Below are 24,334 nucleotides of genomic sequence, written 5' to 3' on the forward strand. Positions count from 1 at the left end.
CTTTTGAATAAAATCCTTTTCTAATTCACCCACGAAAGGGAAGAGTATATAGGAGCCATATTAATACCCATTATCTGTATGCAATTCGTATTATTAAATTGAAAATAATTATTTTCCAAGATAAGTTTTTATTATTTTACAAATATCTTTGCTAGATAGTGTGCTATTATTAGGATTGTTATCAAGAAAATATTTGCACACTTCAATACCATCTGCATGCGGAATGTTGGTATATAGTGATGTTACATCTAATGATACCAGGATTGAAATTATCAGATAGATGTGGAATAGACTTCGACTTTTTTCATTAAAGGTTGTAAAACACTATCAATAAATTTGGATAGGTTTTCAGTATATGAACTACAACCTGCTAAAATGGGTTGTCCTGGGAAATTTAAAGGTAAATTATGGTCAGGATTTGTATGAGTTTTGGGTAATATGTAGAATTGAGGTGTAAGTATGTTAAAAGGGAAAGTATCAAATTCCTCACATACGTAATTATTATTTTTAGTGATCTCACAAATGCATGTTGAAATTTTTTATTTAATTTCTAATTGATATTCAACTTCTTTAACATAATCATCTTATTCACAATAATAATAGTGTTTGACTTATCATCCTTTTTAATCACTATACTGTCATCATTCATTAGAATATATACAGATTTAATTTTGTCCTTATAAATATTACTATGATATTGCTTTAATTTAGTTAATATCTCTTTTGTGATCGCGTATATGTAAAAATATAAATATGAATCACGTAAAAGATGACTTAATTCTGTTATAAAAAGGTTATTTGGGTGACAAGTTTTGGAATGACTTCTCCAACCACTTGGGGCGACTTCTCCAACCACTCTGGGGTGACTTCTCCAGATACGTGGGGGCGAGTTCTCTGCATACCGACATAACTTAGAGAAGTGCAAGCGATGGGTAAATGCTATCGCTTTCTGTCTCAGTCTCAATGTTGTTTCATATGGCAAATATTGCTCACCAATATCATCTGGTATATCCTTTAATGTTATCATGCCCGCCATTTTCACAGAATGTTTGTCGGAGGTTAAGACATTGTCAAGTCACGTGTTCGGTAGGCGGAGCGATTTACCTTCTGGCATAAGGTCAACTGTGAGCCAGGTCAGCAGACCTGGAAGAGTACAGGACCATCCTACCTTCCACACAGTGTTCAGACTCATCATACAAAATGTATGACTCCGAAAATTGCCAAAAATGTGTTATGGATTATCAAACTCACAGGGTCAATTTCCATCAGGGAGTTCCTGCAACTCCTTAGTTTCTAATTGTGGCAGTGGACCTGATTCTGCTTACCCATTTTTTTATGTGCCATTTGCAGGTGGCCGTGCTGTCCCAGTGTCACCCAATTTTCTGATCTACTAGTACACAAAGTCAGTATCACAACCAAAGTAGAATTGGCTCTAGAAAAAAAACAACTGGACATCATGGCATGTATGGACACCATTTCCTACAGTTGAGGAGTCCAACTGTTGCTGATCTTTGACATGGTGGCAAGTGGGGTCAGGAGAATTGGTTCTTCATATTGACATTCTGGAAATGAAGGCTATGATCAAAGCTTTTCATGTCTGCCAGAATGTCTCTTTGTGAAAGTGGTTATTGTCACATTGACCAAGTTGGTGGTGGTGGGACTATTGCCTCAAACAGGTGTTAACCAAATCACCCAACCTGTGAATTCAGGTTTGGAACTTTCTGCATTCTACACACACTTTACAAGCAGGTTAAATGTTCCTGTTAAGTCTCTGTCAAGAAAGGGCCAGATCCTTTTTACCAAATGGTCCATTCATCAATCAGTCTTTCATTATATTTGCATTCTTTGGAGGGGGGGTCCGATTATAGACTTTTTGGTGACAAGGTGGAATCACAAACTGTACACTTTTGTCTCTTTGGTCCCAAAAACAGAAGCCCAGGTATAGATGCACTATGAATCAGTTGGGAGGGGTTTGGACTACTCCTCCCCCGATCCTCATGCTTTTTATAATAATACAAAAATTGAGAGATCAGAACTGTAAACTGATTCTGATTGAGATAGGACAAGTATTGGGTAAACAATCTACTCAATCTAGTTATGGACATGCCAAGGAAAATCCTACCAAAGAGCAATAGTTACAGGTCTTTCATTCCTCTCCAAACCAGCTTCTTTTTCGTGCCTAACTATTGTTGGGAGGGCTCAGTAAAGAAAGGAATTTCAGTTTTTGATTGTGGAGAAAGTCACATGAGCTTAGAATGCTCTCCACTTTTAAGGTATATAAGGTGGTGCATGTTCAGGACCTAGTGCAAAGTCAACAGTGTCATCCCTTTGAGTGCCCCAATCCATAAGCTAATTGAATTCTTTCTCTGGCTGTTCAAGGAGAAAAGATATGTTGGGAGAATCAACCATGCAAAATCCTGTTTGTGCCTTCAAAAATTACTTTAAGTTCAAAGAATAAAGTCATGGAACAACAAAGAATGTCTTCTAGTAAACCCCTGTCATAGTGGCTGATATTTTCAATCTAGTCTGGAATCTCAAAGCATCAGAGTTGCCACATGAATATATCAATTTATAAGTAATAGTGATATCTGCAAGCCTCATGTTTGAATAATACTTTTCAATCTGGGACATAACAGAAGTCTATTGGCTGGCGTGCAAAGTCAATCTTCTTGAGTTTTTATCTCTGGGACCTAGCTTTACACAGACAAGATCTGAGTCCAGCAACTCTGCCCAGACAACCACCAGACTCAGTTAATGTCAATATGACCTTCTTATGGGTAGTAGCTTAGTGCTTTTGCTGGCTTCACTTGTCAGATTTATCAGCAAGAATAAATCAAAGTTCTTTTTAGCAGGATGTGGTTGTCCTGGGTCATGAGACTGTCATTTGTTGGGAGAAAAGGCTATCCTTCATATAGCAAATCCAATCATTGTTCCCTTGAAAGCTGTTATTGGAAGAGGTAGGATGCTCAGCATTCCCTCTTTACTTATTCTTATAGTGTGATCAGGGAATGTATTCAAAGGAGAAATCAAATTTTGCTGTCAATTATGTTTCTTTGAGAATACTTACCCAATCAAATTACAATAAAACCATCCCAACCTCCCAAATAATGTTAGCATCCTATGTTGATGTATTGCTCAGCTTAAAACTGGCACCACCTATTTGTGGTCAAAGGGATGTAATAGTTAAGGCTTACTTTCCTGTGTCTATATATTATATATAGACAGAAAAGACAATTTTTATCTTTTTGGGAGGTCTGAATTTTTGAAGTAGTAGAGTTTATTTTCATAACATACGTGATTGGGTGAGTGTTCACAGTGCAACATAATTTACTAAAGAAATTTTTTTTTCTTCTACAAACCTATATTTCGTATCTGATATTATCTTTTAGTAATCACCTTCATGGCAGTTATTTTACCTGCAGTTGTTATGCATCATTCATTTGTTTTTGTTTATTTTTAAGCCTTAGTGTATGTTCTTTTTTTAAGGTCAGTGATGGAAATATTTTCCATATCATTTTATAAACATATCCAGGAATGAATTGTGAGTAAAATATGGCTTGTTCTGTAGGTTTCCTGGGAGATTTTCTCAGTGCTTGTGGCAGGAGGTATGCCTCAGATGTTTGATTTGATCTTCCTTGGTGACATCCCATCAGGTGTCACTCTGGTCCCTAACAAGCGGAGGCCCCAGACAGGGACAAATGTTGTTTTCATAGATGGATTTCAGGGTAAGGATATCATGCTTAAACAAAGGTCTCACATTTGTAAAACATCTACTTCTGTGATGTCAAGCTGGTGTTGTAATTATGAAATGGATTTTCATAAGGCATCTAAAGGGGAAACTTTTTAATGATTTTAATAACTGTATTCTTCGTAGGCTTCTCATTGTAGATGCTGGACCACTGTAGTTTGGTGACTGGTACTGTGTTTTCCAGATTTACAAATATTTCTCATTTCTTTTATTTGTTCATGACTCCTTTTAACCCTTTACCTCATAGAGCATAGTTACAAAGTGCAGTGTGCTATGAATAGAACACCTGCTACCTAGTTGACTGCATATGCATAAGCCTGCCTGTGAAATATTAAGCAATGTAGTGTATGTTACGTTTAACGGCAATTTTAACCATTGTACATTTTTGGTACACATCTATACACATCTATTATATGTGGTCAAATTTAAGAGTAAAGTCTGATTGTTATAGCTGTGTAATTATTTTTCATGGAAGAATTTTTTATGTGCTCTAAAATCTTGAGAGAACTTGTTCACCATCATGTCAGTGAGGCCACGTGACTAGGCGTAGATGCCATTTCTCATACTCGAAATTTACAAGTTTTTTGTCCACGTCTACATCACTAAGTCATCTGAATTTGATAATTTATAAAAACTAATTGCTGCCTACATCAATATCAGAGCCTTTACCTAAGTTATTGAATCTTTCATAGTTGTGATTCTAATTGTGAAAACTTTGTAAGTAATGAATAAAATCCGTGACCGCCATTTTGGAGAGTGGAGATTATGACCCAGTTACTTTAAATAGCAGATATCAACCAGTGCATAAATAGTGACCACATGATCTGACATAATTGGCAGAAATGAATGTAGTATCTAATAGGGAGGTTTTCCTGAAAGGTGGCGCTACGAAAACCAGCTCAAAATGGCTAATGTTTACAGCAGGTGTCAAAAGGCGCTTCCATGTGAATGGAGTAGAGGTGTCCAAAGATGCTTGCATGAGGTAAAGGGTTAATATCTGGAAGTAAAATTTGGATATTGATGTTGACCTACTTTCAGGAATAAGTAGAAAAGTTGACTGGAACATATTTAATCGTACTGATGGCTGTTCCAGTAAAACATCCTTGGGACCCAGGGAGTGCACATTCAGTGTGGTAGTCACATATAGGTGCAATTTAGAATTTTCATATGAACTCTGAGTAATCAGAATGCCATGGCAGACATTTAAAAAAAAACTGTCTTTACTAGGTACCTTGTATGTTTAAATGGAACAGCCCTCAGAGTAATTTGGTATGAAAGTGCAGCTATCTTGCATGTCTCTCCTTCCGTCTCACCCATGATAAAGATAAACATCTAATTCAGTCTTATATTAAATGTGGCTAGTACCATGCCATTGGATTGCTATTTGCATGTGGTTCTGGATTACCATATTTCATGTAATTTTTCGTACAGGAAAAAATAATTATTAATTTCAGTGTACAAAATATTATATGTAAGATAAATAACTATCATTTGGTGGTACTGACCATGTACAAAATATAAAGGGATCATACCTGAACAAGTTCCATGGAACACACACTACACGACAATGTAATGGTATAAACTTACAAAGTAAACATATATTTTCTGTCTCATTCTGCTCTCAAGTCAAGAATCTAATTACAATAAAAATAAAAGCATTCAAAAAGATTTTTGTTGTTATTAGTGAATGAGAGAGAGAGAGAGAGAGAAAGGATTATGTCTCAGTGTGCAAGCTTGTCTGCATTTAGATCATATGTTGTGTAATGTTGGCAAGATGATTAAGATGGTTTATATATATGTATTAGTCATGGGTATTATTTATTGGCAAATTATACACAACGATATGAGTCCACATTGTTAAGAAATTAAGTGCAACTTGTATTTTACAGCAACAATAATCTCATTATCAAATTGCAATAGAAAATAAAGAACTTGAAATCACGTTTTAGTTAATATGCATGAGCATGGGGGTGCACATGTGTGTGAGCTACAGAGAGATGAAACAAAATTTTGTCAGTGTACAAGACTGTATTTATTCAGGGTGGTTTTTCTTTTGTAGCTTTTGCAAAGAGAATAAAAGGCTATTTTCAGTTGCCTGATGATTGAGATGATCCTCATGTATTATGACCGTACTATATTCCATTATTAATAAACATCGCTAAATCAACAATTTATTCTTGTATTAATTATGATGTACATTGTCATAACAACCACATGGCTATGCAGTGTTATTTACATGGTAATTAAACATGCTTAGCGCTTTGGGTTATTCCAGTTGACCATAGAAAGCTTATGCACATGGGCACCAGCAGGATTTTTGGTGGAACAGGGGGCAGGATATTGGGGGGGGCTTTTAGTCACTGCTGGGAGAGTTAGTATAGTAGGCAATCTGAAACTAAAGCTGATATTTACTAAGCATTTTGAACTGAATCTTGTGACATATTTTCAGCTTCATTTGCATGATTAAACTTGTTGGAATATATATATATATATATATATATATATATATATATATATATATATATATATATATATATATATATATATTGCGGTATGATTTCGGGGGGGGGGGGGTCATGTACTCCCCCGACCTATGCTGCGGGTGCCCATGCTTATGCATCAATCTTTGTATTTTCTCACCAACAATTAATTATTAATTTTTGTAAAAACAAAATGGCAATATGGTAATTTCTATCTTTTTTGCAAATGTAAATCTTCTTAGTAGAAATTTTATGTCTGATAATTTAATGGATTATTTGAAAAATACAAAGTGATATGTACGAAAAATTATGATACATTTAAATAATTATTATTTGGATAACTGGGTTGTGTACAAAAAAATTAAAGTGTATGAAAAAATACATGAAATATGGTATCTCCCCCTTCCTATCATAAATTGTGTTGAAAATGTCATGTCTATTCAGTTTGCATTTCATGTTTTTAACAGTTTGTACAAATAAATTATTATTCACCCTGATTGATTTTAAAAATTTGTAGACTTTTAATTGGTCATACTTTTTTTACATTGAAGTTATGTCGGTTTTTATACATGTATTTAAGGTGCAGGAGACCTAATTAATATATGTGATTAGGCTCTGTAATGTCAAGACATGATTCAGAGTTCTGTAATGTCAAGACACTAATCAGAGTTTTGCAATGTCAAAACATGAATCAGAGTTTTGTAATGTCAAGACATAAATAAGAGTTCTGTAATGTCAACATATGAATCAGATTCCTGTAATGTCAAGACATGAATCAGAGTTATGTAATGTCAAGACATGAATCAGAGTTTTGTAATGTCAAGACATGAATCAGAGTTTTGTAATGTCAAGACATGAATCAGAGTTCTGTAATGTCAAGACATTAATCAGAGTTTTGCAATGTCAAGACATGAATCAGATTCATGTAATGTCAACACATGAATTAGAGTTCTGTAATGTCAAGACATGAATCAGAGTTATGTAATGTCAACACATGAATCAGATTTCTATAATGTCAAGACATGAATCAGAGTTCTGTAATGTCAAGACATGAATCAGAGTTCTATAATGTCAAGACATTAATCAGAGTTTTGCAATGTCAAGACATGAATCAGATTCATGTAATGTCAACGCATGAATTAGAGTTCTGTAATGTCAAGACATGAATCAGAGTTATGTAATGTCAACACATGAATCAGATTTCTATAATGTCAAGACATGAATCAGAGTTCTGTAATGTCAAGACATGAATCAGAGTTCTGTAATGTCAAGATATTAATCAGAGTTTTGCAATGTCAAGACATGAATCAGAGTTCTATAATGTCAAGACATGAATCAGAGTTCTGTAATGTCAATACATAAATCAGACTCCTGTAATGTCAACACATGAATCAGAATTGGAAGTTCACTACAAAAACCTTTAATGTGTTGAAGCAGCCAATATAATTCATGAGAAATATGTTGTAATGTGAGATTTTTTTTCTCCAGGTCATTATATTTCTGTAGCAAGCAGGTACCATCCAATTGCAGCAGACATTCCAGATGGGTTTAGCATTGGAGGCTGGGTGCAGCCATTCTCTAATACAAGTGGTTATATATTGGCCAAAACAAATAGAGATGGTTCCAGGCATTTCTACACCCTTAAACTTGTCACCTCTGATTTTACCACTCAGCTGCTGTTTGGCTACTCTCTGACAGGGTCTAATGTAAGTATGCAATATAAATATTAACACATGTCACAAATTAAATTGTTTTGTTATCTTGTGCTACAGTGTTAATTGACAAATGTTCACAGTTTTGATGTAATATGTTGAATAGGTGTGAAATGTTTACCATGTTGATAAAACATTTAACAAAAATAGCTATTTATGCATTTAATATAGGGCTGGGTTGATGTTTTATTTATTCTTATTTTAGAATCAAAGGTTTCAACAATGATATGATGTTTGTTTTTCAGCATCTTGTCAAATATTTCATCAAGTTGATACTGTAGCATGAGTCTGTTTTTCTATGATGTATTTTTTAAATATTTCAACAAGCTGTCAAATTAGTATCGAAACAATACTAATTACATTGTCAGATATTCATCAAAATGCAAGCTATTGTTTACTGTTTAAGTATATTTTCCTGTTATTTATTTTTTTAACACCAAATTGATAATCAATTTTACATTTATTTTTAAAAAATTGTTTTAATGTTTTGATGTATACAACTTGGTTTTGTTTAATCTACTTAAGTCTGTAAGTGTTTCAAAATTTAAAGATAAATCTTTCAGTCATTACAATATGATTTAATTATGTTTAAACAATTTTTTCCTTCACATGCAGTCTTATGTTTGAACAAAATCTTCCTTCACATACAGCCCTATGTTTAAACAAAGTCCTCCTTCACATACAGCCCTATGTTTAAACAACTTCCTCCTTTGCATACAGCCCTATGTTTAAACAACATCCTCCTTCACATACAGCCTTATGTTTAGACAAAATCCTCCTTCACATACAGCCTTATGTTTAAACAACATCCTTCTTCACATACAGCCTTATGTTTAAACAAAATCCTTCTTCACATACAGCCTTATGTTTAAACAACATCCTTCTTCACATACAGCCCTATGTTTAAACAACATCCTCCTTCACATACAGCCTTATGTTTACAGTGTAGGTCAAAAGAATAGCAAACTTTTCATCTAACTGAAGTTTATGTTTTACTCAGCATCAAAAGTATATACAGTAACAAACATGACATACATTTATAGATGTGTCAGATAAAATGATGAATTTCAGGACAATTACTTTTCTACAGATTAGCATGCTTTGATGCAGAATGTATTGGCTTTATGTTTTCCATACAACATATAGACATCCATGGATAAAACAGTACTTCCACCCAGTGTATAATGTAGATCACATTTACCTGCTCATATAAGCTGGGAAGTTTGAAGTATATTTTTGATAGATATATTCTTTTTTTTCCAGGGAATCATTCAGGTTTGTTATATATAGTTGTTAAATGTTTTATCAAAGCATCTATGTGATTTGTTGTTATCTTGGTTTTGTAAACTGTTGAATTAGAGCTGTTGTAATGCATGCATACTATCATAAACATCATTGCCCTTTAAGTTGTAAGACATGAGGATGTTCATCATTTAAATAAATTAATTGCTACAACTTAGATTTTACATACCAAATATATGACCTTCATTTGGCCTTCATTTCACTAAAAATCACAGAATGGTTGGGAAATATAATGTCAGAACCAGCTGCAAACAATATAGACCTTGATCTACCATTGCATAGTGTGCTTGCTGATCAAAGTCTATGATGTTTGTTCTACTGGTTACTCCAAAAGAAACTATATTAAACTAGATCCGCCAGTGCATTATGCAACAGCAGATCTATACAGTTTGCAGATGGTTTGTTTTTGAATTTATATTATTACAGAGTTACATTATAGCACTTTCAAGCATTTGGTTTTAATCAGTTTTGTGTAACTAATAAAGTTATACTTGGCTATCTTGCACTTTTCCTTTATGTTTGACAGGGATGCATACTTTTCTTTGTGATTGTCAACGATGCATGCTTTTCATTGCATTCTACAGGGAATGCATAGTTTTCATTGTGTATGACAGGGAATGCATAGTTTTCATTGTGTTTAACAGAAAATAAATAGTTTTCATTGTGTATGACAGGGAATGCATAGTTTTCGTTGTGTTTAACAGAAAATAAATAGTTTTCATTGTGTATGACAGGGAATGCATAGTTTTCATTGTGTTTAACAGAAAATAAATAGTTTTCATTGTGTATGACAGGGAATGCATAGTTTTCATTGTGTTTAACAGAAAATAAATAGTTTTCATTGTGTATGACAGGGAATGCATAGTTTTCATTGTGTTTAACAGAAAATAAATAGTTTTCATTGTGTATGACAGGGAATGCATAGTTTTCATTGTGTTTAACAGAAAATAAATAGTTTTCATTGTGTATGACAGGGAATGCATAGTTTTCATTGTGTTTAACAGAAAATAAATAGTTTTCATTGTGTATGACAGGGAATGCATAGTTTTCTTTGTGTTTAACAGGGAATGCATAGCTTTCATTTTGTATGACAGGGAATACATAGTATTCTTTGCATTTAACAGGGAATACATAATTTTCATTGTGTATGACACGGAATGCATAGTTTTCATTGTGTTTTACAGGGAATACATAGTTTTTATCATGTATGATAGGGAATACATAGTTTTCATTGTGTATGACAGGGAATACATAGTTTTAATTATGTATGACAGGGAAGGCATAGTTTTCTTTGTATTTGTCAGGGATGCATAGCTTTCTTTGCATTTTACAGGGAATACATAGTTTTAAATGTGTATAACAGGGAATGCATATTTTTCATTGTGTTTAACAGGGAATGCATAGTTTTCTTGTGTGTAACAGGGAATGCATAGTTTTCATTGTGTATGACAGGGATGCATAGTTTTCTTTGTGTTTAACAGGGAATACATAGTTTTCATTGTGTATGACAGGGAATGCATAGTTTTCTTTGTGTAACAGGGAATGCATAGTTTTCATTGTGCATGACAGGGATGCATAGTTTTCATTGTGTTTAACAGGGTATACATAGTTTTCATTATGTATGACAGGGAATGCAAAGTTTTCTTTGTGTTTGTCAGGGATGCATAGTTTTCTTTGCATTTAACAGGGAATACATAGTTTAAATTGTGTATGACAGGGAATGCATATTTTTCATTGTTTGTAACAGGGAAAGCATACTTTTCATTGTGTTTAACAGGGAATGCATAGTTTTCATTGTGTGTGTCAGGGAATGCATAGTTTTCTTGGTATGTAACAGGGAATACATAGTTTTAATTATGTATGACAGGGATGCATGGCTGTCTTTGTGTGTAACAGGGAATGCATAGTTTTCATTGTGTATGACAGGGAATGCATACTTTTCTTTTTTGTAACAGGGAATGCATAGTTTTCATTGTGTATGACACAGATGAATAGTTGTCTTTGCACTTAACAGGGAATACATAGTTTTCATTGTGTATGACAGGGAATGCATAGTTTTCTTTGTGTATGACAGGGAATGCATAGTTTTCATTGTGTATGACAGGGAATGCATAGTTTTCTTTGCATTTTACAGAGAAATACATAGTTTTCATTGTGTATGACAGGGAATGCATATTTTCATTGTGTTTAAAAGGGGATACATAGTTTTTATTTTGTATGACATTGAATGCATAGTTTTCTTTGTGTGTAACAGGGAATGCACAGTTTTCATTTTGTATGACAGGGAATGCATCTTTTTCTTTGTGTGTAACAGGGAATGCATATTTTTCATTGTGTATGACAGGGATGCATAGTTTTCTTTGCATTTAACAGAGAATACATAGTTTTTATTATTTATGACAGGGAATGCATAGTTTTCATTGTCTTTAACAGAGATGCATAGTTTTCATTGTGTTCAACAGGGAATACATAGTTTTCATTATGTATGACAGGGAATGCATAGTTTTCATTGTGTACAACAGGGAATGCATATTTTTCATTGTGTATGACAGGGAATGTGTAGTTTTCATTATGTATGACAAGGATTGCATAGTTTTCATTGTGTATGACAGGGAATGCATAGTTTTCATTATGTATGACAGGGAATGCATAGTTTTCATGGTGTACAACAGGGAATGCATAGTTTTCCAACAAGGTGATGTTGAGCAGAGGGGGATATTACATTTTGATAATGATGAATTTCCACAAGTGGTGGTAAATAACAATTTTGTGTGCAGCACAATAATGAAAAATATTTTAAATGTTAATATATGATTCATGGTATGAGAAATATTTGGTTTGATAAATCTTCATTTTCCTATCTACATTAGAAGAAATGAAGGACATTTTCTTGCAAGTGTTTGATTTCCTTTGCAAAGATTTCAGTTGATTTCATTTGCAACAATTTCAGTTGTTTTCAATCAGATGAGGAGAAAAGAAGCCCCTGTTGTCCTGTATAGGGATTTATTTATTTATTTTTGTAATAATAATAATAATAATAATAATGATTCTTTATTTCAAGAGGTTAAGTCCATTAGTTGAAAATCTATTTTCCATTTGAGCCCTCATCTGTAACGAGAGCCCTCGTCTATAACCAGAAATAAAAAATTATAATTAATAGCAATACTACTTTAATAGAAAAGGAAACACAAACACACACTGATATGTGCATATATGCTAAAGATGCACACACATAAACACAGAGTAGCATATGTATAGAGATATCAATAAAGAATGAAGTATGCAAAAGGTATATTTTTTTGTAGAGATAATGGAATTCCATCAGGGTTGTTGCAGATTTACATTTGATGGAAGGGAATTCTGAATAATTGCATTAGAGAACTGAAGATTTCATCTGACGGTGTCAGATTTGGGGATATATTGATATTTGCTAGATTAAAATCATTGTTTTCAACTAAAATAAATAGGTATTCCAGGTATTCAGGAACTAATCAATTTACACATGTGTAAACCTACAATAAATAGGTATTCCAGGTATTCAGGAACTACTAAATTTACACATGTATACACCTAAAATAAATAGGTACTCTGTTATTCAGGAACTACTCAATTTACACATTTAACCACCTAAAATAAATATTCCAGGTATTCAGGAACTACTCAGTTTATACATATCAAACACCTAAAATAAATAGGTATTCTAGTTATTCAGAACTACCCAATTTACACATTTGTATACAAGAGTTGTTGTTAGGCAGTCAATTCTTTTATAGCAATGACTTCACCTAGACACTTCCAAGGAGCAGATAAACAAATGCATTTGCTTGCTTTGCCCTGCATAGCACCATAATTATGCATTTCCTTCAGGCATTTGTTAAAAATTCACATCACTTGATGACATTAATGAGATTACACCAGCTTATCACTCAGCTTCTGATATGCTCACATTATTTTTAGTTCTTCAATCCATTATCCTTAACAGATATCACCCATGCACAAATTGTTTTCCTTGATCATTCATTCAGACTCTTTCCAATACCTTATCCAAGAAACTAAAAACTACTTTGATTCTTAAAAATCTTTTTCCTACAAAACTGTAGTTTTTGTAGTAGGTTTATTTTAGTTGGATTCGATGGTTTGAATCTGTACTTTGAGAGATTCTTACTTCATGACCTTGCATTGCAGGAAGTTATGAATTTATTCATTTTGAGAATTAGTTTTTTTTGGTCTCATCTGTACTATTTATGTTTAAGATAAAGTCTAACTGATTGCCACTGTTGGCATAGTCTGCAGCATTGCCACTGTTGGCATAGTCTGCAGCATTGCCACTGTTGGCATGGACATTTGTGTTAAAAATATTTGCATTTAGCTCTGTTTCTCTGACACCATTGTATAAATGGACATGAAACTTGAAGAGTTTATTCACTGTGGATGTGTAGCTCATCACTGCCAAAAGTAGGTCACAATGACCTACTTTTCACATTCTGGTCATTCAAGTTTTGCATTAGGTTCTTTTTCTTAGACTTTTATATGTATAGTCATGCAACTTGATATGTAAATTCATCGTTGATGTTATTACTCACCATAAGCAAAATTAGGTTACAATGACAATTTTCAGACACCAGTGATTACATTTAGTGTGTGCATTTAGCACCATTTCTCTGTCACTCTTGTGTGTACAATTACAAAACTTGATGCCAGTTCTCATCATGGAGGATACTGCTCATCACAAGCAAAAGGAGGGCTCAATGACCAACTTTTGTGATTAGTATTTTCATATAGCTTAGTTTTTCTTACATTGATGGATAGATAGTCATGAAACCTAATAGGTGTTTTCATCACAGCAGGTTCTGTATATTACAGATGACAGTGACCTACATTTCATACAGATGATACATTAAGTTTTGCATTTACCTCATTTTCTCTGTGGTATGGACAGTCATGGAGGGTATTCCTCAAAAGACAGAAGTAGGTCACAATGACCTTTTCTCATGATCAAGTTTATGTGTGGTTTGCTTTTATCTCCATCTCTATGATGCTTTTAAATGTACATTCATCAAGCTTGATGAGTAGTACCCACTATGGGCAAAAGTAGGTGATGGTGACTAATTTTTTCTTCCTTTAGTAGTTATAGTAAATTCTTGCATTAGTTTGACACAGTTTTATGTACAGTTATGAAACATAATGGGTACATCCACCTTGAGAGGTAATATTTGTTCTAATAGATTGACTTACCTGACACTGTTTCTATTCTATTGGTTATGTTATTGCACTGAACTCCATTTCTCTGACACCCTTGCTTGGATATCCTCTATCATGAAGCTTTTTCAGACATTCACTCATTGTCATGAAATATAGTGGCTGTGACCTGCTTTCTTCTAAAATGACTTTGCAATATATTTTGAATGCTCCATAAAGGAGCAAACAAGACCTCTTACTGCAGAATTCTTGTCAATCTAACAGCATGAAGCAAAACTGCAACCACTCTGGAGAAAAATTTCACCCCAATAACACAGTCTTAGTAATTCCAGTTTATTATGTTCAGTATCAAACTGATCATCTGTAATCTACCTCCAATGCAGAATTTTTTGTACCTTACATGATTGGTGATGTTAATTTGGTGGGTTATGTCCCTTGGTCTTAGTCTGGTTTATGAAAGTGGAGAACATGACCTTCAAAGTGAATGAATGGTGAGATAAATAGAATGTGTAGAATTGGGAATCATGTCATTCATGTTAAATAATATTAAATGTACTGTTTATTTCCACACACAAATTGAATGGTTAGTTCATTATAAATTTAGAATTATTGCCAGTCAAAAGTCGAAAAAGAGACCTTTAACTCAACAAAATGTTATGTCCAGTTTCACAAATTATTAATTTCTTCATATGTGATTTCATAAATATCTTAATTTTTTGTAACAACTTTCAGAAGCATATGATTTTATGCAACGATTTACATAAATATAATTTGTATTCCAGCCAATGTTTAACCTGCCTAAAAGTGTGGCTCATTGAATAAATAACTTATATTCTTGGCGTTTCTACTCTTGAGACATAGTTAGAATCTCTCCAGAGTTACAGATAGAAATATAAATAGTCATGGAATAATTATTTACCTTCTTGGTGTTTTTCCTCTTGAAATGAGTTTAGAATCATTCCAGAGTTACTGATAGAAATACAAATAGTGTAGTAATGAGTTTCTGAGCAATTTAGACCCTCTTTAAGGAGATGACCTTTTTTACATTATCTTGTATTTTTTTTCCTTTGTAAGAATTTGTATATCTTATCTTGTATTTTCATATCTTTTTAAGAATTTTTACATCATAGTACACTTGTATCTTCTATGCAAGAGGCTTACATGTTAATGGATTTTCAGAGTATTTTATCTTCCTAACAGTTTCAGCGATTATATTTTTTTTCTTTGTCATCATGTGTACATTTTGCTGGGCACTATTTAGCCAGGATTGTCTTTATGTGCTGTTAATCCCTTTGCATATATACGATCTATTTCTCACAGACTACTGTGCTATCTGTGTTAATATACACATATGAAAATTGTTATGTGTGTACCGCATATAATAACATCTCATGACTTCAAAATGACATCATAACATCATGCAAATAAAAGATGCAATGACCAAGGCATCTGAATATATTGCAGTCTTTTCACTTAAAAGCAGTATATTTTTGTAATGTAATGCTACATTTTGTACTCATTTCATATGAAATTTATAGAAACTATTTGAAACATTTAATAAACTTCATTAGAAATGAGCAGTCATGTAAGATCATCACTATACAGAACAGTTAGAGACTGAATTGACATTTAAATGGAATTCAGTAGATGTGGTCATATAAATAATGTATTGAGACTGAATTGACATTTTAATGGAATTCAGTACATGTGGTCATATAAATAATGTATTGAGACTGAATCGACATTTAAATGGATATCAGTAAATGTGGTCATATAAATAATGTATTGAGACTGAATGGACATTTAAATGGATATCAGTAAATGTGGTCATGTAAATAATGTATAGAGACTGAATTGACATTTAAATGGATATCAGTAAATGTGGTCATATAAATAATGTATAGAGACTGAATTGACATTTAAATGGATATCAGTAAATGTGGTCATATAAATAATGTATAGAGATTGAATTGACATTTAAATGGATATCAGTAAATGTGGTCATGTAAATAATGTATTGAGACTGAATTGACATTTAAATGGATATCAGTAAATGTGGTCATGTAAATAATGTATAGAGACTGAATTGACATTTAAATGGATATCAGTAAATGTGGTCATATAAATAATGTATAGAGACTGAATTGACATTTAAATGGATATCAGTAAATGTGGTCATATAAATAATGTATAGAGACTGAATTGACATTTAAATGGATATCAGTAAATGTGGTCATATAAATAATGTATAGAGACTGAATTGACATTTAAATGGATATCAGTAAATGTGGTCATATAAATAATGTATAGAGACTGAATTGACATTTAAATGGATATCAGTAAATGTGGTCATATAAATAATGTATAGAGACTGAATTGACATTTAAATGAAATTTCAGTACATGTGGTCATATAAATAATGTATAGAGACTGAATTGACATTTTAATGGAATTCAGTAAATGTGGTCATGTAAATAATGTATTGAGACTGAATTGACATTTAAATGGAATTCAGTACATGTGGTCATATAAATAATGTATAGAGACTGAATTGACATTTTAATGGAATTCAGTAGTTGTGGTAAATACTAGAATGAATAGCTTACTTTTCCATGCAGGACAATCTATTCTTCTCCAAGAGTGTTGACAAGAACATCCAGGATACAAAGTGGCATCATGTGCTTCTGACATCCAACTCTACCACTATCCAGTTTTATCTGGATGGTCAGCTGATAGAGCGCAGGTAAGTTTGATGAAATGTATGAAATCCATACAAAATTGTTGTACTGATGTGTGGCAATGAAAATCCTATCAAAATGAGTCATGTTGGAGAGACAGATTGATTACACAGGAAGTGGGATTTAATTCTCCCATGCCATTGCATATTGTTTATTTGTTATAATCTCTCAAAAAAGAAATAATTGCTTATTTTTGTAAAATCTCACATACCATATATAGTCAGTTATATGGCAACATACCCTGATCTGCCATTGCATTATGTTCCTGCAGATCAGGATCTGTGTGATTCTGCTGAATACTTCTAACAAATCCATAGACTCAGTTCTGTCAGTGCATTATATGATGGCAGGTTTGGGTCTGTGCAGTTTGTAATTGGATCTGACTTATAAGTGAATGTATTCAGTAGCAACAATTGAAAAATTTCTTGATTCCTTTTAACATATAGACTTTTTGGGCACTGAAGCAGTTATTTATCAGTTCCCTTCTCATATGTTTGTTAATTTTAGACTAATATCTGTGTTTCAAATTTCTCAAATAATACCATAAAAAATCATTTCCATTTAGTATGGTTTTGGAAGTCACACTGTGCTAAAGTGTGCAAGATGTTACATAAACAATGTTTATTGATTACAGTTTCTTCAATGTTCAGCATGGGTACTGAATAGTTCTAGTCTTATGGATTTATAGTTGATGATGATAATTAATAAAATTCTAAAAATTTTAGGAAGTAGTAACTAATTAATATTGGTTACAGTCAGACAAATTGTTATGTAAATCTATACTGTGTGCTCAATTTTTATCTATGATTGAGGGTCGTACCTACCTGACTTTTGTCGATTGAAAGTTGTTCCTACCTTTGTTTATGAGCTAGCTATATTGTTTTGTGTTATCTGTTTTGAGATTCAACTGCTTCTTGATTGAAAACGTCACATATTGAGTATGTGTAACGGGAAATTCCAACATACGAAACTACTCACACTAACAAATTACATGCTTTTTAAAAAATCATTTACCCAACATTAAAATTTACTTGCCCTGAATTTTCTGTGTGCCTTCTCAAAAAATGAATAAACTCCTTGGGCTAATATTTTCCAGAGGAAGAAGCTGCTGCAATATAAAGGGTACCAGGTATTTCCTCTCCTGTTTCAAAAAACACCACTCAGACCAGCTGTATTTCCTCTCCTGTTTCAAATAACACCGCTCAGACCAGCTGTATTTCCTCTCCTGTTTCAAATAACACTGCTCAGATCAGCTGTATTTCCTCTCCTGTTTCAAATAACACTGCTCAGACCAGCTGGATACATCAAGAAAGGCTAATCAAACCATTCAAGGACAAGAAAGAAATTGCCTGAGCTGACCCGTGTGACTTGTATTTTTCAGATCTTTACCAGAAGGGCAGACAATAATCGACTCTGATGGGCAACTAACAGTAGGAGGGATAACTCCTGGTAAAGACTTCTTTGTTGGATACTTGCAGGATGTTCGCATATATAGCAGGAAACTTGAAGAGAGGTAAAAAAAATTGTAAAGAATATATATATATATATATATATATATATATATATATATATATATATATATATATATATATATATATATATATATATATATATATATATATATATATAGTGTGTGTGTGTGTGTGTGTGTGTGTGTGTGTGTGTGTGTGCATACACATGCATGTTACTTGATTCTTTCTTGTGGTAATAAATGCATAACATCCTGATGCTAATCCAGTCAGTCATTCTCTTAAAATAGTGTGTGGAGTCAAATCATGGGCACCGCTGCGCTAAACTTTAATGATATCTCCAAAATACAATAATGAAGTTTCAGAAATAATGCCTTAAAGATTATGCTAATACAGTACAAGCTGAGTTGTAGTTTCCTTTGATCTAAGCAACCTTACACCATACCTGTCAACTTTCACGCCAGGAGGAGAAAAAAGCCTCCCAGTTTTTGGGGTCACGCCATGCCTACCTCCCAATTTCATAATATGTTCCAATTTTTGCAGATAAATTCCAATTATTACATTATGTCTTTGATTTTCATTTCTCCTAAACAAGAAAGGTCCTACTTATTCTGCTGTATCACCTGTGAATTATTGTTGTTAAAAAATAATTGCTTAACTAGAAAGAATTTGCTTCTTCACTAAATATAATATTACGTTTAAACATCATTCACATAAATTATGATTTTTTTGCCTCTACAACAATACCAAAATAAAACAATAAACCAGAACAAAAAATAAACCACAACAATGAAATCGTTGACAATTAAGTTCAGTCCAAAGAATGATTACTATGAATGCTGTAACTCCATATGCTGTAGCTCCATTCCCACCAAAGAAACTTACACAAGTGAACACCTGGCATTTTTATACTGTGTATACCAATGTTAAATTAAAGGAGGGAATGAAAATACAAAATTCTAATTCAGAATAGATATGCTTTATAGTAGACAATACTAAATGCCTTACGAGTTGAGAATAAGGAAATAAGGTCAGATCTACAGTGAGGGAAGATAGTTGCCACATGTATGGCACCGTGAGGCTGCCTATTTAGGTACCTTTAGTTCAGCAAAATTGGGAATCTTTAATTCGCCAATCAGTTGCTGGTGATTGCAAAAAAAAACAATAATGTAGAACATGGTTTCTTTGAATTATGACGAGGGCCAGTCATTTTCACAAAATAGTTGCCTTTTAATTAGTCACCCTGGCTTTCTTGCTTGTTTATTTAAGACTAACCTTAAGCTTTTGTGCAGTTTGGCCACAGCTGACCAGAATATGAAAATAGGCATGTCCTGGGCAATAATAGGCCTGTCACAGGGAGAAACAGTGAGTATTTTTGTGAATTTCACACATGTTGGACCAGGAAATCAATCAATATTTAGTGAAAATGAGGCTTTAAAAATGCCACAAAAAACCTCTTGATTTTAGGTCCCAATCTCTCTATTTTTTTTGTTCAGTCTCCCTACTTGGCTTTTGAAAGGTTCATAGGTATGCCTTACACTCTGTTTTACAAAACTATGGTAATCATGCTAATATTATGGAATTAAAGGCAATTACACATAAATGTACTGATATAGTTGCCAGTCAAAATTCCCTTTAACACAAGCCAGTTTTAGGGTTTTAATGATTATCTGGCCTGTATTGCTATCGGAAAACAAAAGACAAATTCACCGGCTATCAACAAAGGAGACACCGAAACAAAGCTTTCCATTGTGTGGAAAGTTATAATGTTGTTCAGCCAAAACACAAAACTAAAATTGATTGATGATGATCTTAGTCGATCTCTGTGAGAATTTTAGCCTTTATTATTACCACTCTTCATGAACATGTAAATTATGCTGGTTATGTGCCTTGTACAATTAAAGGCTCATACCTTTTCATAAATATTACCTTAAGTTGTAGGATTGCTTATATCATTGAAAATAAGTAACTCGTGAGTGTGTGATTCAACATAAAATCATTGAAACAGCTATTAAGGACTAGCTGAAATGTTATCTAGAAGAATGCAATTTGGTCGAAACAGTGAATAAAACAAAATCTGCATCTAATATGTTTGGGAATAAAAAAGGATTTAAGTGATGCTATGCACTGTGTAAGTACTGTACATTATAGTTCAGCCTGGTCTCCGGGTAAACTCAACAGGCCCACAAATTATGAAGTCTGTATTTACCTTTATTTAATTAAGTGTTGGAGAAATCAGAAAATATGTACATGCGAAATAATAACAAAATCAATCATAGTACTTTATAACAGTTTAATAAGTGTCAGGACACTGAAATTTCTTATTTTTACATGCACATGTCTTAGAAGACTGAAAAAATTATATTTTCGTGTCCCAAGATTTACAACCATTACGTGACCACTCCAGTGGCCTAGTGGTTAGAGCATCCACCTCGGATGCAGGAGGTCATGGGTTTGATCCCCAGTCAAGTCATACCAAAGACATACAAAATGTACTAACAGCTGCCTCACTTGGCGCTCAGCATTAAGGGGTTAGTGTTAGGACTGGACGGCCTGGTGTCAGGATAATGTGACTGGGTGGGACATCATGCTAAATGTCTGCAGCATGATGCCTCAGTGCTAGACATCACTATAAACTGTCACACTGCAGACTTTGTAGCGATATGACTGAAAAATTGTTAAAGTTATGTTAAAAATCCAAATCACACACACACATCCATTACAGTAGTCAACAAAAAAGACTTAAAAACTGTCAAGTTTAGGCATTCACCTGTGGATAAGCCGAGCCCCTCTTCTTCCATGCCTTTATTTAAATTTTTGTAAATTATTTGGCATGTACGTGAGTATATATGGTACTTTGAAAAATAACAAGGTTTCACAACCATACAGTTTAAATGTGCCTTTTTCAAGGATTTTTGTTAGTTTCTCTTCTTGAGCTGAAAAAATGTGTTCTTGACAGGTCTGTTTTTATTCCCCACCAGGGGGCCCCGAGTGGCCGAGTGGTCTAAAGCGCTCTTCGTTACGGATCACTGCCATCTCACCTCTGTCTGCGGCGGTTCGAGTCTAAGATTCAGCCAATGTGGGTATGTGAGAAAGCTTGCCAGTAGCTTCTCGTGGGTCGGTGGTTCTTTCCGGGGTTTTCTCTGGTTCTTCCTCCACCAATAATACTGGCCGCCATGTATAGCCTATCATGTGCTGCAAAAATGGCGTTAAACCCCACAACAACAACAACAAATTCCCCACCAGTGGCTGGGCATCCATCTTCCATGAACTAGTTGATATTTGCCTTTGTGTGATACTACCTTGACATTAGTCTTTCTCTTTTGCAATACTAATCACAAATATTTTTATGCCCATTTTAGTGAAATACAGGAAGTTTACCAAACCCCAGCTGCCAAGGATGTAACACCCATATCAGGGATTTTGACATATATGGAGGGGTTTAGGAATGGAGAATTCACCTTATCCTCAATCCAGGACAGTGAGGCAGAGGGAAATGAGGTCTTCACAATCAAGTTGATAAGCGCCAAAGGTGGTGCCACAATATCGGCTAATGATTCAACAGCCACTCTTACAGGTAACTTGCACATTAGGCCACCTTGTCATAAGCTTATGATATAGCCCTGTATCCATCACCTTGCCATAAGCTTATGATATAGCCCTGCATCCATCACATGTCCATCATTCCTTATCCATCAATATTACTTTTTTAAATTTCTTCTAAAAAATCTCTGAATCAGTTTCATTCAGGCTTATTAGTTACAGGACACAAACATGAGAGTCCAGGAATCCCATCCTCTGCCCTGCAAATCCAACCCTGCTACACTAACCAAAAATGTTCATAATCAAAAGATGGTAAAAAGTTGTCTTCTTGTTATGACAAAAGTCAGATGAGAGTGGTTATCACTTGGATAAAGGAATAGTGTCATATTTTCTCAGGTCAGTACACCATTACATGAGCCCTCATAAATCCTATCCACTTTGTGCCTTTTCATTAGATTCAGTCTTCCTTAGATGATTTATCATCTCCAGGAAGGTATACTCCATCTGTTTTCTGTTAAATCTCATGTTTTCTTTATTATATAACAATATTTTTCACTTCATTCATTCAGCGTCATCCTATGATAAGTTATTTGGCACCATCTTTATTCCTTTCCCTACAGTATTTAATTTTAACCTCAGTGCTGAGCCTTATGTTGAGCCTACATAATTGGGTGCTTGTTGTAGCAGTCATGGTTACTTTTCTGACAGTGGCAAAATGTCATGCATCTGTTAAGGCTTTGGTTAAAGTTCTTCATTTGCATAATTTCTTAAACAGCTTGATAGATTCTTAACATACTTATCATAACACCAAGAGAATTCATTAAACAACATGCTCACGTACTGCTTTTACCTTAGGGTCAAGGTTACAAGCATAGAGGATCTGCATTTAGGTTTTCATTATAGGTGTTTAACTTGCTAAGAGCTTTTAAGTCTTTTGATGGAACTTCCTTTATACTTTAAATGAATCATTATGAAGCTGTGTCAATTATTCTATGACATGCTTGCTTATGACCTTGGGGTAAAGGTCACATTGATGGAATATTTTCATAAAGGTTATGGTTCAAGTTTTTTTTTTATTGATGCTTATCTTTCTTAAACCCCTTGATAAATACAATGCTTGGCATGAATGATGATGAAACTTGGGTAATTTATTTGGTAACATGCATGATTGCCCCCTTGACCTTGGAGTTCAGGTCACATTCATAGAAAGTTTGTGTTATGGTTTGGTTAAAGATTTTTCTTCTTACTTATATTTCCTAAAGATCTTGATGGATTTTCTTCATATTGGAGATGAATGAGTGATCTCATGCCCTCTTGGGCCTCTTGTTGTTGAACCTGCATCAGCAGATACTGAGATGTATGTGTTACTTCTCTGACCATAAATTCATTGCTTGTTTGGATTGCCATCAGTGCAGAGTTTTGTCTTCAAATACTGAAACTCATTAAACAAATACTTTGGTTCTTTTTGAAGACAAGATACAGGCCTGGGTATGTTTTATTCTACTTTGCTGTAATTTCTCTGATAGATGAAAAAATAAATAACTGCATTATAATGAAGGGAAAAAATTAATTTTATTTTCAGCTGTAGATTTAAAAAAAACCTGATCTAACTTGTACGGGTAATAGAGTAAGTATACCCAGAAATGGTTAAATCAGCAAAGAAGGTTAAATTATTGTAAATTTAAAAACGTGATATTGGGACTTTGCAACCTTCATGGTGAGCCCAGGAGTCTGGTAATTAGATGCTTCAAATATTGTCACTAACCATTTGAAAAAACAGACCCTAGTTTCACTAATTGCTTAAAAGATCAGACCCCATTTTCACTAATTGCATAAAAAACCAGATCCCAGTTTGACTAATTGCTTAAAAGATCAGACCCCAAAAGACCAGACCCCAATTCCACTAAGTGCTTAAAAGACCAGACCCCAGTTTCACTAAGTGCTTTAAAGACCAGACCCCAATTGAACTAGCTGCTTATAAGACCAAACTTCAGTTGTCACTAATTGCTTAAAAGACCAGACCTCAGATTCACTAAACATCTCGATTTTCTTTCTCAAACTGAGATTTTTATTATCTTTTTTTTTGTGCTTGGAAACAATACATTTTTTTCACTGCATAATAAACCGGATTAAAGGTTCAAAA

At 33.7% G+C, this 24,334-nt stretch overlaps 1 protein-coding gene across 1 annotated transcript in view; it reads left to right on the plus strand.

Moving 5' to 3' along the window:
- Nucleotides 1–24,334, plus strand: part of LOC149802116 (adhesion G protein-coupled receptor V1-like) — a 513,020-nt gene that overhangs the window by 172,407 nt on the left and 316,279 nt on the right. The window contains exons 26-31 of the mRNA XM_089956897.1: nt 3,569–3,725; nt 7,717–7,934; nt 9,204–9,215; nt 17,060–17,184; nt 18,561–18,692; nt 22,011–22,225. Of these exons, the coding sequence (XP_089813023.1) occupies nt 3,569–3,725; nt 7,717–7,934; nt 9,204–9,215; nt 17,060–17,184; nt 18,561–18,692; nt 22,011–22,225 (859 nt within the window). The remainder of the gene's footprint in view (nt 1–3,568; nt 3,726–7,716; nt 7,935–9,203; nt 9,216–17,059; nt 17,185–18,560; nt 18,693–22,010; nt 22,226–24,334) is intronic.

This window comes from Sinohyriopsis cumingii, chromosome 4, assembly GCF_028554795.1.
Source record: "Sinohyriopsis cumingii isolate HCF-2022 chromosome 4, ASM2855479v2, whole genome shotgun sequence".
Lineage (NCBI taxonomy): Eukaryota > Metazoa > Mollusca > Bivalvia > Unionida > Unionidae > Sinohyriopsis > Sinohyriopsis cumingii.